This window comes from Rana temporaria, chromosome 10, assembly GCF_905171775.1.
Source record: "Rana temporaria chromosome 10, aRanTem1.1, whole genome shotgun sequence".
NCBI classification, from domain to species: domain Eukaryota; kingdom Metazoa; phylum Chordata; class Amphibia; order Anura; family Ranidae; genus Rana; species Rana temporaria.
In genome coordinates, this window is record NC_053498.1 from 115,003,995 (window position 1) to 115,021,919 (window position 17,925).

The 17,925-nt window shown below is 39.4% G+C and overlaps 1 protein-coding gene across 9 annotated transcripts in view; it reads left to right on the forward strand.

The window, feature by feature from the left end:
- NCAM1 (neural cell adhesion molecule 1) overlaps positions 1-14,928 on the forward strand; it is a 392,974-nt gene extending 378,046 nt beyond the window's left edge. For 6 of the 9 annotated variants that reach the window (XM_040326003.1, XM_040326004.1, XM_040326005.1 and 3 more), the window contains 4 exons: positions 2,556-2,763; positions 3,188-3,304; positions 8,635-9,381; positions 13,698-14,928. In XM_040326003.1, the coding sequence (XP_040181937.1) occupies positions 2,556-2,763; positions 3,188-3,304; positions 8,635-9,381; positions 13,698-13,818 (1,193 nt within the window). In that variant the 3' untranslated portion in view covers positions 13,819-14,928. The remainder of the gene's footprint in view (positions 1-2,555; positions 2,764-3,187; positions 3,305-8,634; positions 9,382-13,697) is intronic. The other 3 variants (XM_040326009.1, XM_040326010.1, XM_040326011.1) reach the window with 1 other exon arrangement.
- Positions 14,929-17,925: the final 2,997 nt, after the last annotated feature.

Below are 17,925 nucleotides of genomic sequence, written 5' to 3' on the forward strand. Positions count from 1 at the left end.
GGCTTCCTGGCGGGTACAATCTGAACACATCTGAGCCCATCCCTATTTTTCAGTAGTTAGTGAATGAACATCTTGTAGTGCCTGCTTATGGGAAGGACTTTTTTTTAACATATTTTATTTAGCATATTTTATGACTTTTCATTTTTATATTGTTCACAACTATGAAAAGACAACACTATGTGCTCTAGGAGGATATGTTGAACAGACAGGGGCAGATCCACAGAGCGAGTACGCCGGCGTATCTACTGATACGCTGGCGTACTTTCAAATTAACCGCGTCGTATCGTTGTTTGGAATCCTCAAAACAAGATACGACGGCATCTGGGTTAGATCCGACAGGCTTACGTCTTCGTACGCCTTCGGATCTAAGATGCAATTCTTCGGCGTCCGCTGGGTGGCGTTCACGTCGTTTTCCGCGTTGAGTATGCAAAGTAGCTATTTCCGACGATCCACGGACGTACGAGAGGCCGGCGCATTCCTTTACGTTGTCTCTAGTCGGCTTTTTCTGGCGTATAGTTAAAGCTGGTATTTTGTGGTGTATAGTTAGACCTGCCATGTTAAGTATGGCCGTCGTTCCCGCGTTTATTTAAAAAATTTTTTTGCGTAAGTCGTCCGTGAATCGGGATGGATGTAATTCACGTCTATGTTAAAAAAAGACGTCATTTAGCGCAATGCACGGCGGGAAATTTAGGGACGGCGCATGCGCAGTTCATTTGGCGCGGGGACGCACTTCATTTAAACGAAAAACACCCCTAGTCGCCGATTTGAATTACGCACCGTTACGCCGCCAGAGATAGACTACGCCGCCATAACTTATGGCGCAAAATCTTTATGGATTCGAACTAAAGCCGGGTAAGTTACGGCGGCGTAGCGTATCTCTGATACGCTGCGCCGGTGCAGATCTCTATGGATCTGCCCCAATGTGTTTACTCTTGGTGGGAAGTTACTACTATATATAAAAATAATCTCAATGACTGTAGTTAAAGACAAATAAAGTCAACACAGTAGCGCTCTACCTCACTTATTCCAACCACCTTCCACCACCATAAATTGAGAAAAATGTTTCTGAAGTATCAAGTGTCCATATAACAAATGTTAACATCCATTGCCGGTTAGTGACACCAAAGTGGATACTGCTCCCCTTTGACACCACACTCACCAAAAATAATTAGCATAAATAGCAGAATTTTCCCAACCACACCTTTAGCTCTCTCAGTGGCTAGTAATCTTCATCATAGCAAACACCATTCACTGCAACTCAATAGGTTTGTTCTTTCCCTATTGTGTTGCCGTGAATGGTGTTTGTTATGTTGGAGATTACCAGCCAATTCTCTCCTTTTTATTGGCCACATGTGTCCCATTTGCTTTGTAGCTGGGAAAGGCTACATTTTATTTACTGGTTTACTTAGAAATTTTGGTAAATGAGGGCATTTGGAAGGGATTGTTCATTCAATTTGTTGCATTCATATTTTTTTTGCATTTATAGTTGTATTCAGAAAATGCTTTTCTCTCTGTCATATCCAAATTATAATTTTATTCTACTTCTGATTTTTAAAATATAAATATATATATATATATATATATATATATATATATATATATATATATATATATATTAATATTTTATCAGGTCAATATTTAAAAGAGAAGTATGGGCAAAACTTATTTGGCTATACTTCTCTTGTGAGTCACGGGAGTGCACTTATTTGTGAGCTTTTGTGGCTTTCAATTAGCCTACTTTGGGCTAAAGTCTGATTTGACAAAGCTGCTCCAGGCTCTGGACGAATGCTCACCATAGTGTAGAGATGCACCCAGATGCCTGATTAGCAGTTGGCTAAGCCTTCCAGTGCAATACTAAGAGTCTAAGTCAGCAATTCCTGCCCTCTCCCCAGCCCTGCGCTCCAGTTAAAGCCGGAGGGGCAGAACAGAGAGAAGTGACTAACAATCACTGCTGTCTGCTCAGAGCAGACTGAGAACTGAGCGATCAGTGGTCATGTAATTGTTTAGTTCACTGGCTTAGAGGTAGCAGAGGACCGCTGCAGCAATCAAACCAATGTTAGAGCATGGGGGTGAGTATGTGTTTTTTTCCATTCCCAAACTTCTTCTTCTTCTTTAAAAATAGGTAGGCATTTTTTTTGCATTCCTTCACCTACAAAAAATGATGTAGAGAAAAATTTGTATCATATGAGTGGAGTTGCCAGTATTACAGAATAGATAAACCAGCATTACAGTTGAAGTGGATAGGTGTAGATAATTGTGCCCTATGTTGTCAAAAGCTCCTGCATTTTGAAAATGTTATTCATTTGTACAATACACAAACTAATTCTGTTACCTTAAATAATGGTAAACCCTCTCAGTGACAGGTACTGAACCCTGGAATGAAAAGATTATGTTTCTTATATATCATATAGCATAGTACAGAAAAAGTACTGTAATTCACTATATATTTTAATTTGCAGCCAAAAATAAATCTGATTTGTTTAGAGAATGATTATCTTTATTATAACCTTGATTTTACTAATTGTACTAATTTTTTGTCTTTTCTTTTTCTAAAGCTACCACAAGCACCAACACTGGACTGAGTATGGGAGCCATTGCGGGTATCCTCATTGTGGTCTTTGTTCTTCTCTTGGTGGCTGTTGATGTGACCTGCTACTTCCTGAACAAATGTGGTCTGCTTATGTGTATTGCTGTCAATTTCTGTGGAAAGGCTGGACCAGGAGCCAAGGGCAAGGACATTGAAGAAGGAAAAGCAGCTTTTTCGTAAGTAATGTGGGAGAACCAATAGAAAACGATTTTAATGTATTATGCTTTTTTTTTATTTCGTATAGTTCTTGTAGTCATTCTCCCATATCCATTTTAAAGTAGATACCTAAAGTATACTCAAATCAAAAAGTTATAGGCTAACACTACCTCAGTGGGTCCAGGATCATAAAGCTTGCTAGTAAGCTCATTTTATTTTCAGAGCACACGGATTTCTACAAAACCTAAGTTATGGCAATGACTTTAAAGGTGAACCCTCGCAACTTTCTATTTGCCAGTGAGGCTGCCTACTGTGTGATGACCAATAGAAAAGCAGACTGAATAGTTTTAAAGTTTACATTTTTGTATGGATAAATATAAAAAAAAAAATCTTGTAGACCTACAGGAGTGAATAATTCAACTTTAACATATTGTTCATCCACAGGAAAGATGAGTCTAAAGAGCCCATTGTTGAGGTGCGAACAGAAGAGGACAGGACACCAAACCATGATGGAAGCAACCAAACAGAACCCAATGAGACCACTCCATTAACAGAGCCTGAGTATGTGTGATCATTTACAGTATAATGTGTATATTTTTTGAATAGGAAACAACATTACAGTTGATGGGAGAGGGACAGAATAATCTGAAGACTATGCTAATTGGTTGCTTATGAGTTTTTTTTAGTAGTTACCTCAGACTGGTTAGGTTTGCTCCTGACACCGTCTCAGTTCAGGCTAAGATGATAATCAGCTATCAAGTGGGCCATTTTAATCATTTAATACTAAAAGTCCTGTCTTATGCCCCGTACACACGATCAGAAATTCCGACAGCAAAAGTCCGATGTGAGTTTTTGAGCGAAAATTCCGACTGTGTGTATGCTCCATCAGAGTTTTGCTGGTTCTCAAATTTTCCAACGGAAAAAGTTCCTATCAGAAAAGTCCGATTGTCTGTAGCAATTCCGACGTGCAAAATTCCGACGCATGCTTGGAAACAATTTGACGCATGCTCTGAAGCATTGAACTTTGTTTTCTCGGCTCGTCGTAGTGTTGTACATCACCACATTCTTGACGGTCGAAAGTTCAGAGAACTTTTGTGTGACCGTGTGTATGCAAGCCAAGCTTCAGCGGAATTCCGTCGGAAAACCCATCCAAGGTTTTTCCGACGGAAAATCCGATCGTGTTTATGGGGCATAGGAGAAGATGTCACTAGGTTTCTACCATTAAAATCCCTTATGGGCCACACATTTTTTCTGTGCACTTTGTTGATCTGGTTTCACATTGGCTATTGGGAGCCTAACTTTAGGGCTAGACCCCACCCAAATACCATGCACTCCTGGTGAGTGAACCTAGTGGCCATTAATGACATTCATATAGCTCAGGAAGTAAGTAAGTGTGTTAGGCCTATAATAGAATTCTAGATAATCGGGTTCCTTATAACAAAGTTTAACTAAAGCCTCTGTCACACTATGGGCCAGATTCTTAAAAGGCTTACGACGGCGCAACGCCATTTGCGCCATCTTAAGTCCTAATCTGGCCCAGGGTATCTATGCGACTGATTCTTAGAATCAGTTACGCATAGATACCCATTAGATCTGATAGGCATAAGGCTCTTACGCTGTCAGATCTTAAATGCAATTTTTTTTCCCGCCGCTAGGTGTCGCATCGTCTTTTTCCCCGTTGTCTATGCAAATTAGCTAGTTACGCGAGATTCCCGAACGTACGCGCGGACGATGCAGTGATTTTACGACGTTTTCGTAAGCGTAAACTTGCCCCTGCTATATGAGGGGCAAGTTTACGTAGGTCCGTCGTATGCCATGTTAAGTATGGCGTCGGGTCAGCGTCGGCTTTTTCCGTCGTTTACGTCGTTTTCGTAAGTCGTTCGCGAATACGACTTTACGTCAATGACGCTCACGTCGGCGTCATTGACGTTTTCTGTCGTGAGCTGGAGCATGCGCACTGGGCTATTTTTATGCCCGGCGCATGCGCAGTTCGATCGTCGCGGGGGCACGCTTAATTTAAATACAAGCCACCCCCTTTGAATTACGCGGGCTTACGCTGGGCCATTTACACTACGCCGCCACAAATTACGGAGCAAGTGCTTGGAGAATACGGCACTTTCTCCAGTCATTTGCGGCGGCGTAGTGTAAATGGCTTACGCTGCCGCAGATTCTACCAGAATCTGGCCCTATATGTGAATAAAAACTGGTGAAAAAAATGCACAGATTTGATTTGCAAATAATATTTTGTGCTTGTCCACACCATGTGCAGAAACGCGTGTTTTTCTAACACCGGCCTCTGCAAGGACACAGAAAACAATTATTCTCTATATCCTCCATATAAAAAAAATTTGCACTTGACACTAGTGTTGTAGTGTTAACAAGGCATATAGAAAACATTATAGATGTATTTTAATTTAAAAAACATTGTTTTTCTCTGTGTCCTTGTGGAGAGTGACAGGTGCACATAAACACATCTTTGCACATGTTGTGAATGAGGCTTAAATCAAACAGGTACACAGGGGAGGGTGTTTATAGGTATTAAAGGTAACAATGGACATTGTGTATGATATACTGTAACATGACCTGACCGTGGACTGTTTAGGAGAATACATGAGAGCCAGCAACCAAGATGATTGTAACATTTTTTTAATAAGCAAAGTACAGTAGTCTGTGTCGATCTATTAATATCTGCTTGTTAGCATCCTAAAATGCGAAGACTAATGAAAACAAAATAATGATTTGTGGATTTGTGTTACAGTGCATATTTGTCTTTGGCACTATGCTACTGAATAATGATACACTATATTACCAAAAGCATTGGGATTCCTGCCTTTACATGCACATGAACTTTAATGGCATCCCAGTTCAATATTGAGTTGGCCCAACCTTTGCAGCTATAACAGCTTCAACTCTTTTGGGAAGGCTGTCCACAAGGTTTAGGAGTGTGTCTATGAGAATATTGGACCATTCTTCCAGAAGTGCATTTGTGAGGTCAGGCACTGATGTTGGATGAGAAGACCTGGCTCACAGTCTCCACTGTAATTCCTCACAAAGGTGTTTTATCATGTTGAGGTTAGGACTATGTGCAGGCCAATTAAGTTCCTCCACTCATCCATGTCTTTATGGACTTTGCTTTGTACCCTGGTACACAGTCATGTTGGAACATGAAGGGGCCATCCCCAAACTGTTCCCACAAAGTTGGGAGCATGAAATTGTACAAAATGTCTTGGTATGCTGACGCCTTAAGGGTTCCTTTCACTGAAACCAAGAAGCCAAGCCCAACCCCTGAAAAACAACTCCACACCATGATCGCCCCTCTACCAAATGATTTGGACCAGTGCACAAAGCAAGGTCTATAAAAACAGGAACTGAGTGAGTTTGGGGTGAAGGAACTTGACTGGCTTGCACAGAGTCCTGACCTCAACCCGCTAGAACACCTTTGGGATGAATTAGAGTGGAGACTGTGAGCCAGGTCTTCTCATCCAACATCAGTGCCTGACCTCACAAATGCGCTTCCGGAAGAATGGTCAAACATTCCCATAGATATACTCCTAAACCTCGTGGATAGCCTTCCTAGAAGAGTTAAAGCTATTATAGCCGCAAAAAGTGGGCCAACTCAATATGGAACCCTACGAACTAAGACCGGAATGCCTTCATGTGTGTAAAGGCAGGTGTCCCAATACTTTTGGAAATAGAGTGTATATTATATTAAACAGATGGCAGAATGTGTATCTATTGCAAAATACATATACAAATAATATACCAGGGTTAAACAATATGGTGATGCAGTGATATTATAAACAATTTTGTAAATATAAGGTTTGCTCATTACATTGCTAGGACTTTTCATGCGTGCAGGAGCTACTGTTTACGGCACAGGGCTCTGAAGCAGCGGCATGGATGGTCATTCCTTCAGAGTGCATTTGCCAGTGTCACTGGCTGCATGTAATGTAAATATCTCCTAAACGGTGCATGTTTAGGAGATATTTACACTACCTAGAGGTAAGCCTTATAGGCTTGACTATGGGTAATAGCAAAAGATGGAAGTTTACTTCCACTTTAACCACTTACTGGAAATTAAGCCATTAAGTGTTTAATGGGGTTGTAAAGGTTTGTTTTTTATTTTCTAAAATAGGTTCCTTTAAGCTTGTGCATTGTTGGTTCACTTACCTTTTTTCTTCAATTACCCTTCTAAATGTTTTTTTTTTCTTTGTCTGAATTTCTCACTTCCTGTTAACCCCCAACCAAAATGGCTCAGATAATGGGGGGAAAGCTTACCGAGGAGAAACAGGAAGTGAGAAATTCAGACAAAGAAAAAAAAACATTTAGAAGGGAAACCAAAGGAAAAGGTCTCTTAGTAGCAATGGATTATATTTGCCCACATGGGTTAATCTTTAGAGGTCAATTTATCAATATTTCCACTAAAAATTCACACAACTTTTACCCATGTTTTACATTTAATTAGAAAAATTGGGGACTCTTTTGCCTTGTACACACAGCTGGACTTTCCGATAAAAAAAGTCCAACTGTCTTTTTTTCTCGGAAAGTCTGGCCGTGTGTAGCCTCCATCTGACTTTTTTGTCGGAAGTCCGACAAACCTTAGATAGAGAACCTGTTCTTTTTCTGTCCGTCGGACTTCCGACAGGTTAACGGCGGACTTTTGCACAGTCAAAAGTTTGACCGTGTGTACAAGGCATTGGGTAAAGGTTATGTGAATCTTGGGTGAAAACATTAATAGACCTACAGTAAGACTAAGACAGAGTAAAATTGTTTCTAGAACATGTTTGTCATACTTAAATTTTGAACAAAAAATGACAGATTTAGGGCCAGATTCAGAAAACACTTATGCTGTCGTATCTACAGATACGCAGCGTAAGTGTAGAGATGCGCCGTCGTATCTATGCGCCTTATTCACAATACTAGATATGCCTGAAATATGACTTCTTCCGACCGACGTAAGTCTTAGTACGCCGTTGTATCTTGGGTGCATATTTACGCTGGCCGCAAGGGGCGCTTCCGTCAATTTACGCGTCGAATATGCAAATGACCTAGATACGCCAATTCACGAACGTACTTGCGCCCATCGTATTAAGCTACGCCGTTTACGCAAGGATTACGTCCGGCGTAAATTTACCCCTCATAAATCGATTTTTATGTCGTTTGCGTAAGTCGTACGTGAATGGGGCTGGGCGTAGGTTACGTTCACGTCACAGGCATTGAGCCGGCATATGTTGGGGAGTAAATTCAACGTGATACTGAGCATGCGCGTGCATGCACCGTTCGTTCAGCGCTTCATTTACATGGGGTCACGATTCATTTAAATACATCACGCCCACCTTCCACCTACTTTGAATTAGGCGGGCTTACGCCGGCCAATTTACATTACGTCGGCGCAACGTTGTCGGCGAGTGCTTTGTGAATAGTGATCTTCCCTCTCTATGTTACGTCGGCGTAGCGCATATCAGATGCGCTACGCCGCACTAAAGATACACCGATGTATCTGAATCTGGCCCTTAGTGTTTAAAGGCACAATATTGTGCTCCTATTTAACCAGTATACCATAAACTATTTAATTTAGGAGATCATCTCTTTTTGGAATTAGATTAACAGGCCTTACAAACATATACGGGATATAAGACCATCTACACTGCTTTACTAACCCTAAAAGTCTGTTGTACACTTCTTTTTTCCACCTTTTCTTTGTCCAGCATGGTTATTAACAACTGTGTACCTGTCTTAATCCAGTAAATGGTCTAACGTTACCCTTCCTCTATGTAAACAAATGTGCGTGTGTGTATTACTTTGTTGCTGTCACTCGTTTCCTTCATTGTCTGTTCTTTCTTTCTCTCTCTCTCTTCCCTCTCTCTTTCCTTGCCCTATGCTTCTTGCAGGCATCCAGCTGACACCACAGCTACTGTTGAGGATATGCTGCCATCTGTTACCACCGTCACAACTAACTCTGACACTATTACTGAAACCTTTGCAACTGCACAAAACAGTCCCACCAGTGAGACCACCACTCTCACCTCTAGCTCAGCCCCACCACCCACATCTGCTCCTGACTCAAACTCAGTTCAGTCCAGTCAGGCAACGCCTTCTAAAACAGAGGCATCTTCGGCCTCCTTACCTCCAGCTGCATCTTCTCCAAAAGTGGCTCCTTTAGTAGATCTCAGTGAAACCCCATCTACTAACAACCCATCTACTACTGTAGCCAGTCCAGGGGGAGTCCTAAATCCTACTGCTGCAACCACTGTAGCTGAGCCTCCAAAAGCAGTAGCCAGGCCTTCAGCTCCAGTTCCACCAAGTACCACTAGTCCCCCAGCTACTCCTGAAAAAGGGAAGCAGGAACCATCAGGTACCAAAAGCCCAGAAAAAGAAGCAGCACAGACCAGCACAGTGAAAAGTCCAACGGAGGCTACTAAGAGTGAGGCAGCTTCTGTCAGCAACACAAATCCCTCCCAGGGTGAGGACTTTCAAATTGATGGGGGGACCTTCAAGACTCCAGAAATTGACCTTGCAAAGGATGTTTTTGCAGCTCTTGGAACTTCTTCTTCTGCCGCTGTGGCTAGTGGGAAAGCTCCTGAGCTGGCTTCTTCCACTGCAGACACCACTGTACCGCCTGCTTCATCAAAGACCGAGTATGGCATCTCATAATCCTGTGTGTTGGTTGTGTCTTGTTTTGTCACGTGTTAGTGATGTGAAGTGTTTCAGTTTGTGGTTGTCTTGTGTAAAGGTACCCATAGACAAAAGTTAGCTAATTTGGCTGATAATCGTTGGTTTGGGACAATTATATGCCTATGGACTCCCAAGATCTGTGCAGGCATCCCTCAGCAGACAGATCTCAGAGGAAGAATTGATTTCTGATATTTATTTTCTTGGGGAAATGCCACAAAGGATGTCTGCGCAGAGCATAAACATGCACACTTGGCTGGTGGCAATCTTTTCTTCTAGACACTATGTCATTGGATACCTTAACACCATTTGTTTGTACTTAGATACTATATATAAGTTCCATCACTTGTGTGACAAAGACCCACCATTGTTGTTACAATACTTTGAAATGATTTTGGTTGAACTGTTTAATGAATAATTTTAGTGATTTATAACATAGATCTTAGTTGCAATTTTTAGGACATGTTTTCCAAGTACAAATGTCAAACATTGGCTTAATGTGAATATATGACCAGGCTATAGACGTTCCGGTATTTACATATTTTTAACAAGCAGTGAAATCAGATTTAAAAGTAAAAAAAAAAAGTGTCTGAGTATCTGGCAGTGATTCTGTAGTACATTTTAACCACTTGACCTCCGGAAGATGTACCCTCCTTCATGACCAGGCCGTTTTTTCCAATACGTAACTTAAACTGACAATACAACTCTGTACCCAAATAAAATGTATGACATTTTTTCACACAAAAAGAGGTTTCTTCTAATTGGTATTTGATCACCTCTGGGTCTTTTATTTTTTGCGCTAAAAAACTAAAATGATGAACAATTTTGAAAAAAAAACAATATTTTTTTTTACTTTCTGCTATAAAACATATCCAATAAAAAAATGTCAAAAATTTGATTTCTTCAAAACTTTAGGCCGATATGTATTCTGCTACATGTTTTTGGTAAAAAAAATAAAAATAAATCACAATAAGCGTATATTGATTGGGTTGCACAAACATTATAGCCTTTACAAACTATGGTATGTATTTAGTTTTTTTTTTTTCATTTATATCTTTATACTAGTAATGGCAGTGATCAGAGACTTATAGTGGGATTGTGATATTGGACGGTCAATCGGACAATAACTGACACTTTTGACCCTTTGAGGGAACCAGTGACACTAATACAGTGATCAGTGCTAAAAATATGCACTGTACTAATGGCATTGGGTGGGAAGGGGTAAAACATCTAGAGCAATCAAAGGGTTAAATTTGTGCCTAACCAGTGTTTTTGTGACATATGTTTGCTGCTTTTACTAAGGGATGTGCTGGATTTTTTTCCTTGCTTTGCAGGAACACTAAATCCATCCCTTCCCCCTTGTCAGAATGGAAGTATGCCTTGTTTACATAGGCAGATCCCTGTTCTGTGTGTTTTATTGATGATTGGCAGGTGCTGGCAAGCATCCAGTGCTCGGCACCTGCAGATCAGCTTCTGCTGTGTATAATCACAGCAAAAGCACCCCACTGGCAGCATGTGCATGCCCCCTGCAGGCGGAAGTGCAGAATCACAAATATATATATATATATATATATATCTATATATATATATATATATGTGATCCTGCACAGAAGGGCCACCCTGTAGCAGTAAATCTGCTTTAGGGCCGTCTGAAACTGGTTAAGACGTTTAAGTAAATTACTGTGTGGACTGGCTTTCCGGAAAAATTGTTCTTATTCCCAGTTGCAATTAGAGCAACTCGGTGGCCAGTAAGGGCATTCATATTGGACAGAAGGATGACAGAAAGTGGATCTTAGCTGTAAAGTCGATGAAAATCAGGCTACATTAACAAAGGGAACCTCAGTTATAGGGGGAGGACAGAAGAGGCTTTCCTGATCGATAAAGTAATAATGGTCAACATTTAAAGTATGCTGTTAGGCAGGATCTTTACATAATTAAAATGAAGCACAGGTTCTCTTTAAGCTTCATTAAAAGCTATCAATAGCTAATCAACCTTGTCAGACAGTACAAATAAATGCATAAATAACATTAATAACATTAATCTAGAACTTTTTTTTTCTGGTCATAATTGTTCCACATGAACACAACATCACATACTATCAGATGAAAGAGTACTGTAATTATGGCCACAAACGATTCTTTGACATGATTTTATATTTGAGACATGAAGAAAGAGTTGTTTACACATTTACAGTATCTTATAAGAAAATGATCTAAAAGTTGTCCCCTTTTCTTACAAAACAGGAAAGCAAGCCCTCTCCAGGGGCTTAGACACAGGTTATTTAGGGAGAATTATCATTCAGGTACAGTCAGTTTTTGGCCATCTCCACCTCCCCCCCCCCTAAGAATATTTGTCATCAATTAGGTATTCGTTGCCATGCCAGTGATGAGATGAATAGCTGCTAGCGGGAATAGAGTTTCTGATTATTAGATGATGGAGCTATATCTAGCAGAAAGCTGCAAGTGATATACTCCAAAGCAGAGCTGGGCAGGGAATTGAGCCCCTGCTCGATCAAGCAATCTGATGACCCAAAGCTGTTTTTTTTTTTTTAGCTTTGCTGTGAAGTATTGCATGTGACTAGCACCTTTCTCCTCAGCATGTTAAGTGTGAGAAAAAAGTGTTTCAAGTGGTGGCAGTGGCAAGAAATGGGTTTGCAACAGGGCCTGGGCATGATTTGAATATTAGCTTCTTATAGAACATAACATTAAAGCCTATGTGCAGCCAAAATCAAAACAGAAAAATCAGCACAAAGGACATAACTTCCAGTCAGTAAGATGTGTCCCTTGTGCTGATTTCTCTTCTGTTAGTAGTGATCTTCCTCCGTCCTGTTCCTCCAGTCCCTGACTATGCACGCCCTTTACACTCAGCCATTCATAGATGTTGTACTACAGCTTCTATGAATGGAATAGAATTAAAGCAGAGGTTCACCCAAATAACATCTATAGCAGACCAACTTCTTTATACTTCTAACATGTACAGTCCGCATTTCTTTTTTTTAGGCTGTACATACCTTATAATCTATATTTGCAATCCGGCTTCCGGGTACATCTCCCCACGGGAGTAGGCGTTTCTATGCTGAGGAGGAATCTCATCTGGGAGGTCGCCCAGATGATTGACGTCCTTTCAGAAAAAGTTTCCCCTGGCGGATAAGGCCCCGCCCCCCGTATTGTGTAGGTGCGTCACGAGTCACGGCATTTCCGAAAGAACACGAACATGCAGAGCTGCGAGTCGGCTCTATACAGCGCCTGCGCACCGACTAGGAGCCGTGGAGAGCTGACTGCACAGGTGCTGTATAGAGCCGACTCGCAGCTCTGCATGTTCGGCTTCTTCGGGTATGTACAGCCAATTTATTTTATCGAAAATGTGTTATAGCAGAAGTCTTTTTTTTGTTTACAGTGCAAAAAAAAAAATGCAGCGGTGATCAATATACCACCAAAAGAAAGCTCTATGTGTGGGAAATAAAGTACATACATTTTATTTGGGTACAGTGTTGCATGACTGTCTCTCTGCATTCTTCTTGTGTATGGGGCTTAACTTTTAACTTATGGTTTAAAGGTAAAAACACACAGACTAAAAAACATCTACCCAAGAATATAAAAAAAAGAAACCTCTGCCTATCTATGTACAGTGCTGTAGGGTATGGCATGTACATTGCAGCTTGCCTGATGAAGTGATGCTTGTGCTGCCTTCCAACATTTGTACTTCCCTCAAAGGTAGTATTGACTCCATTACACAAGTTGAAAAATCTCTGTGTCATAACGACCGTTAACCATCTTGAAACCCAAGTGTCTTTATAGGGTGGTTAAACTGGGATGAGTTTGAACAATTTTTTGGCCACCCTTTACCCAGATTATATACACAATTTAAATTTCTAACATTTGTATTGAAATAGTTCAAAAATTGTGTTGTCCACATCAATTAGATTCTTTCTTAAAGATTTCTATGACAATCTACAGAATCCCAGAAATAATCAAATGAATTGGTTTTCCTTTCAGAGCTTTGATCAAGAGGCCCGGGCCACATTCACAATCATTCTGATCAATGACAAAAGTGTCTAGTGCTATCAATGTTCTTCTAGATCTGACTGTAATAAGCTTTTAGGTTGTCTTTTTAATTTTCTATGCATATCACATTCATTTTAAGAGAAATATTCGTCAATGCAAGAGGAAAATATGTATGTATTAGCTGAAATAACATTGGTTTTCTTTATGTATTGATCAGCTGGTAAATGCCTGATTCTATCCACTGTTCTCATACTCTCTCATTATTGTGTATTTCTAGGAAGGCCCCTGTAGAAGAGAACTCTAAGCCAGAAGAATCAGACACTAAGAGCACCCCAGCAGAAGTGAAAACAGTCCCCAATGAAGCCACTCAAACAAACGCGAACGAGAGTAAAGCATGATTTGTCCTCGGGGGGTGGGAAAGTGTTAAATGGGAAGGGGAAAGTGGATACTAAAAAATAATGTCTGAAGAGCCTCATGCTAGCCATTTACAGAGTGAGGTACATACACACAAACACTTCATCATTCCTCTCCAATCTTGGCCTTTGTTGTTATTATTATTTTTGTTTTGTTGCGTTTTTTTTTTCTTTCAATAAAACCTGTATGTTTTTGTGAGATTGTAGAAAGGATTCACCTTTTGTGTATATGCTTTTTATGAACAAAGTCAAGTGGTAAAGTGTTGATATGAGATATTCCATGCAATGCCCCCCACCCCCAACAAAAAAAAAAGATTCCCCTTTTTATTTATCATGTGGGAAAGGAGAGGTGTAGACAGTTAAGACCATTGCTTATAGCTGTTCGTTAACTCGAGACATCCAACATGACCTTCAGCAACCAGGCAGAATCTAAATGTTATCAAAATAAATACACTAAGCAAAATGTCAGTCAATGTTTTGCCCCGAACTTTTGAGCTGTAGAAACTTGTTTTACTTGCATGGCTGGCAGTGTGAGGATTCAATTGATACATCTGACCACTGTACAGGCAAATAAATGTTGGAAAAGAGAGAAAGAAATATGTATGTGTCTTATAAGTGAACAATCTGCTTTATTAGGTAATTGGTAAATACAGGATATGAATGAAAACACGTTTGATGGCCTTATTGTCTGTTGTTTATTCACTTTGTTGCTCTTTCTGTAACGGCTATCATAAATGCACTCAATCTTGTACCAAGTCAACACAACATGGGTTTTGTCCGACAGAAATCTTTTATTTTTTTATATTGGAATTACAACTTTAATGCAGGAGATTTCTGCAGAAGCTACTATTGGTTGAGATCATCTCATGGGCAAACTGGAACAAGAGACACAATGAAAAAGACTTTTTGGTAAATTTAGACTAAACAGGTGTTGTTGATGTGACTGGTGCACTCCTAGGCATGTGGCTACATTGCCTTTTCGCAATCCAGCCAAAGTGATAAACGATTGAATATAAAATGAATGTTGTTTTGAGCTTATGAAAAACACTTTACGTTCCATGTAGCTAGATTGAACACTGGATCTGGAAAAAAAAACATAGCCTGACAATATTACATTGAATTTCACACTTTACTATTAAATATAGAAGACAAATCTAAATGTGTGATTCTTGATTCCGCTATCACATAACCCAACCAGTGTTTAGAAATCCTTTCAACTTTTTGTCTTACTACAAAATGGCAGTGATATGATCACATACATCTATTGTATGAATGTCTCTTATAATAAACCTCAAGCTTTTATATGGGCTGTAATATGTCACAGCACACTCAGAACATCTCAGTAACCCTAATCTTGTAGACAGCCTCTTGCATAAATGTGCGCATAAAAGGAAGAACAGTTTTCTATTTTACATAGCAACCAGTAGGAAATTGCTACTTATTGTCATTTTTACAAAAGAATATGATTGACTCTGATGGGTTATAAAAACTGTTCTTCAAAAACAAACTTTTGTGTATGAGGCCCATAGTCTTTGTAGATACACATTAGCTTTTGGTGGTGCTAAGTATGTCACAGATTGTTTACGTAGATAACAATGGCAAATGTACAATTTCCATAGACATTATAGAACACTTGATGAACCCCCTCAGATAGTATATCTAAATTTAAGACATGTCTACAATCAAAATAGAATACCCTGTGTACCACAGTTTGCACCTCTTTAATATGTCCACAAAACCCTTCTTGCATAAAGTTGATATGGTTTAAAGCTGTTCACTTTCTTGTCTTTGACCTAAGAGTCTGGCCTATAAATGAACAAGACATTAGCGTCTTCACTGGCATGTGATGCCACTGACTTATATGATACACAAGACTTAGCATTGTTCCTCACTAACTGATAAACTGCATTTTTGTAAATATTAGTTCACCTTAAAAATGCCTGTTTAAGTCACATTAAACTATGGGCCCCTTTTTTATTCTAAGGCATCAAATGGAGATCAGCCTTTAAACTTTTTTTTTTAGGCATTGGCTTGCAGAAAAACTAAACATATTATATGAATTTGGGCCACACTGGTTACACCTAAATTTCTATCTTGGCACTGCACTGCTTCCAGATGGGGATCTATATATTTTTGTTTCCTTATGTAGGATGCCAAATGTATATTTTTTGCTTTTTTGTTATATTTCAATTTGCAGTATTGACATGCACAGTTTTTTTTTTTTTTATATAAATATATATATATATGTATGTATTTTTCCCTCCATGTTTACAACCAATTGTTTTTCTCATTCATGTGCTTTTTTTCACAATAATTTGTGCAACTGCATTTCTCAAAAGACACAGAATATCTACATATTATATATTGGATAACTAGCATGCGTGCTTTGTAATGAGATGTTTTGAGGGGAAAACAAATGTTTACAATTGACTAGTCCTGTTCAATTTCACAAGTGTGTTGATAATATGATTTCACAGTTAAATGCTAAGAATCATTAACTTCATATTCTAGGGATTTATTGCTGCATCATCCCTTAAGTATAGTTTAGATCACCATGGATGCACATTAGTGGGACGCATGAATGTTCTACACCCCCCCCCCCTCAATAAATAAAGATAGTTGTGTGCTTCAATAACAAATTGCAAGCAGTGTACTGAAGCTAGAATGTGTACCACATAGATAAAGACCTTAATATTCCCACTATGGAGGGTATTCTTACACTAGAATAACAACAGGTGGACTTTAGGAGGACTACACAGGTAACTGTTACTGTTCATATTAGTCAAATGCTTGCTTTTCATTTTCATGCATGGTATATTCCAATTCATTGCCATAGACATGAGACTAGGGGCCTCCTAATAATCATTGGTGTCTAAAATATGATCTGTTTTACTGCCCACTGCAACCAGCCACATTCTACTTATTTTTTTAAGTACAGTATTTGAGAATGCAAAAGAGAAGGCTATGCCCACATTTTTTTTCTTCAGCCACATTCCGTCAAGAGGCCTGAATTGAAAATCTTCTCTAATGCTTTATATATACATCGATTTTGAAAACGTTTTTAATTTGGTCACGCTATTTTTAATATATTTGGGAATATTGCATTTCAATGTGCCGCACATGTGCTTACTGTATTTTTTTTTTGTCTCAATTCTATCCAATGTATGGTCATAACTTTAAAAAAACAGCGTCGCGGGTAAGAAGGGTCTACTTTTACAAGGTGTAAACAGTTTACACTTTGTAAAAGCAGCCCTAATTTTACACATGCAACTTAATAATTACGGAGAAAAAACGAAGCGTAAAAGCTTTGTGGATCTCCGTAAGTGCTAATTTGCATACCCGAAGCGGCATTTCGACTCGAAATGCCCCCAGCGGCGGATGCGGTACTGCATCCTAAGATCCGGCAGTGTAAGTCCCTTACACATGTCGGATCTTCTGCCTATCTTTTGGAAACTGATTCTGTGGATCAGTTCCAAAGATAGAAACAGGGATACGACGGCGTATCAGTAGATACGCCGGCGTATCCCTTTTGAGGATCTGGCCCTTTATTTCCAAAAATAATTAACTGTTAAACTAAACATGAAATAAAAAACAATCAAAAATTTTAGCTCACATTGTTTCTCTTTGACTTTGAAAAAAAAATCTAAACTAAAGGTCATCAAAAATGCCCACACAAGGGTTATTTTTTTTTTATAAATTATGAAAAAATCTGATAAAACGCTGAATTTTTTTAACAAAATTGTAGTATGATAAAATAACCCTTTCCTTAATCTGGTATTCTCACCTGAGATCTTGATTCCCAGACCTTCCTTGCCCGGCAGTAGAGGAACACGTGTAGTGACTTGTAGCATGCATCTATTTTTCAAAGCATGTACAGCCACACTATTGATCAAGTAAAGCTTATTTGGCTGGGAGCATTAGAGGTGCTGTTTTCCACAGCATACTGTAAATAATTTGAGGTGTTCTTTACTTCAATGGATAACATTACCCTTTCTATCCAGGTACATGTAGAATACTCATAAATGTCCAAAAAAATCTGTGTGCCTAAAATATAAATTTATACCAATTATGGATTAGGCTCTTTAAAATCAA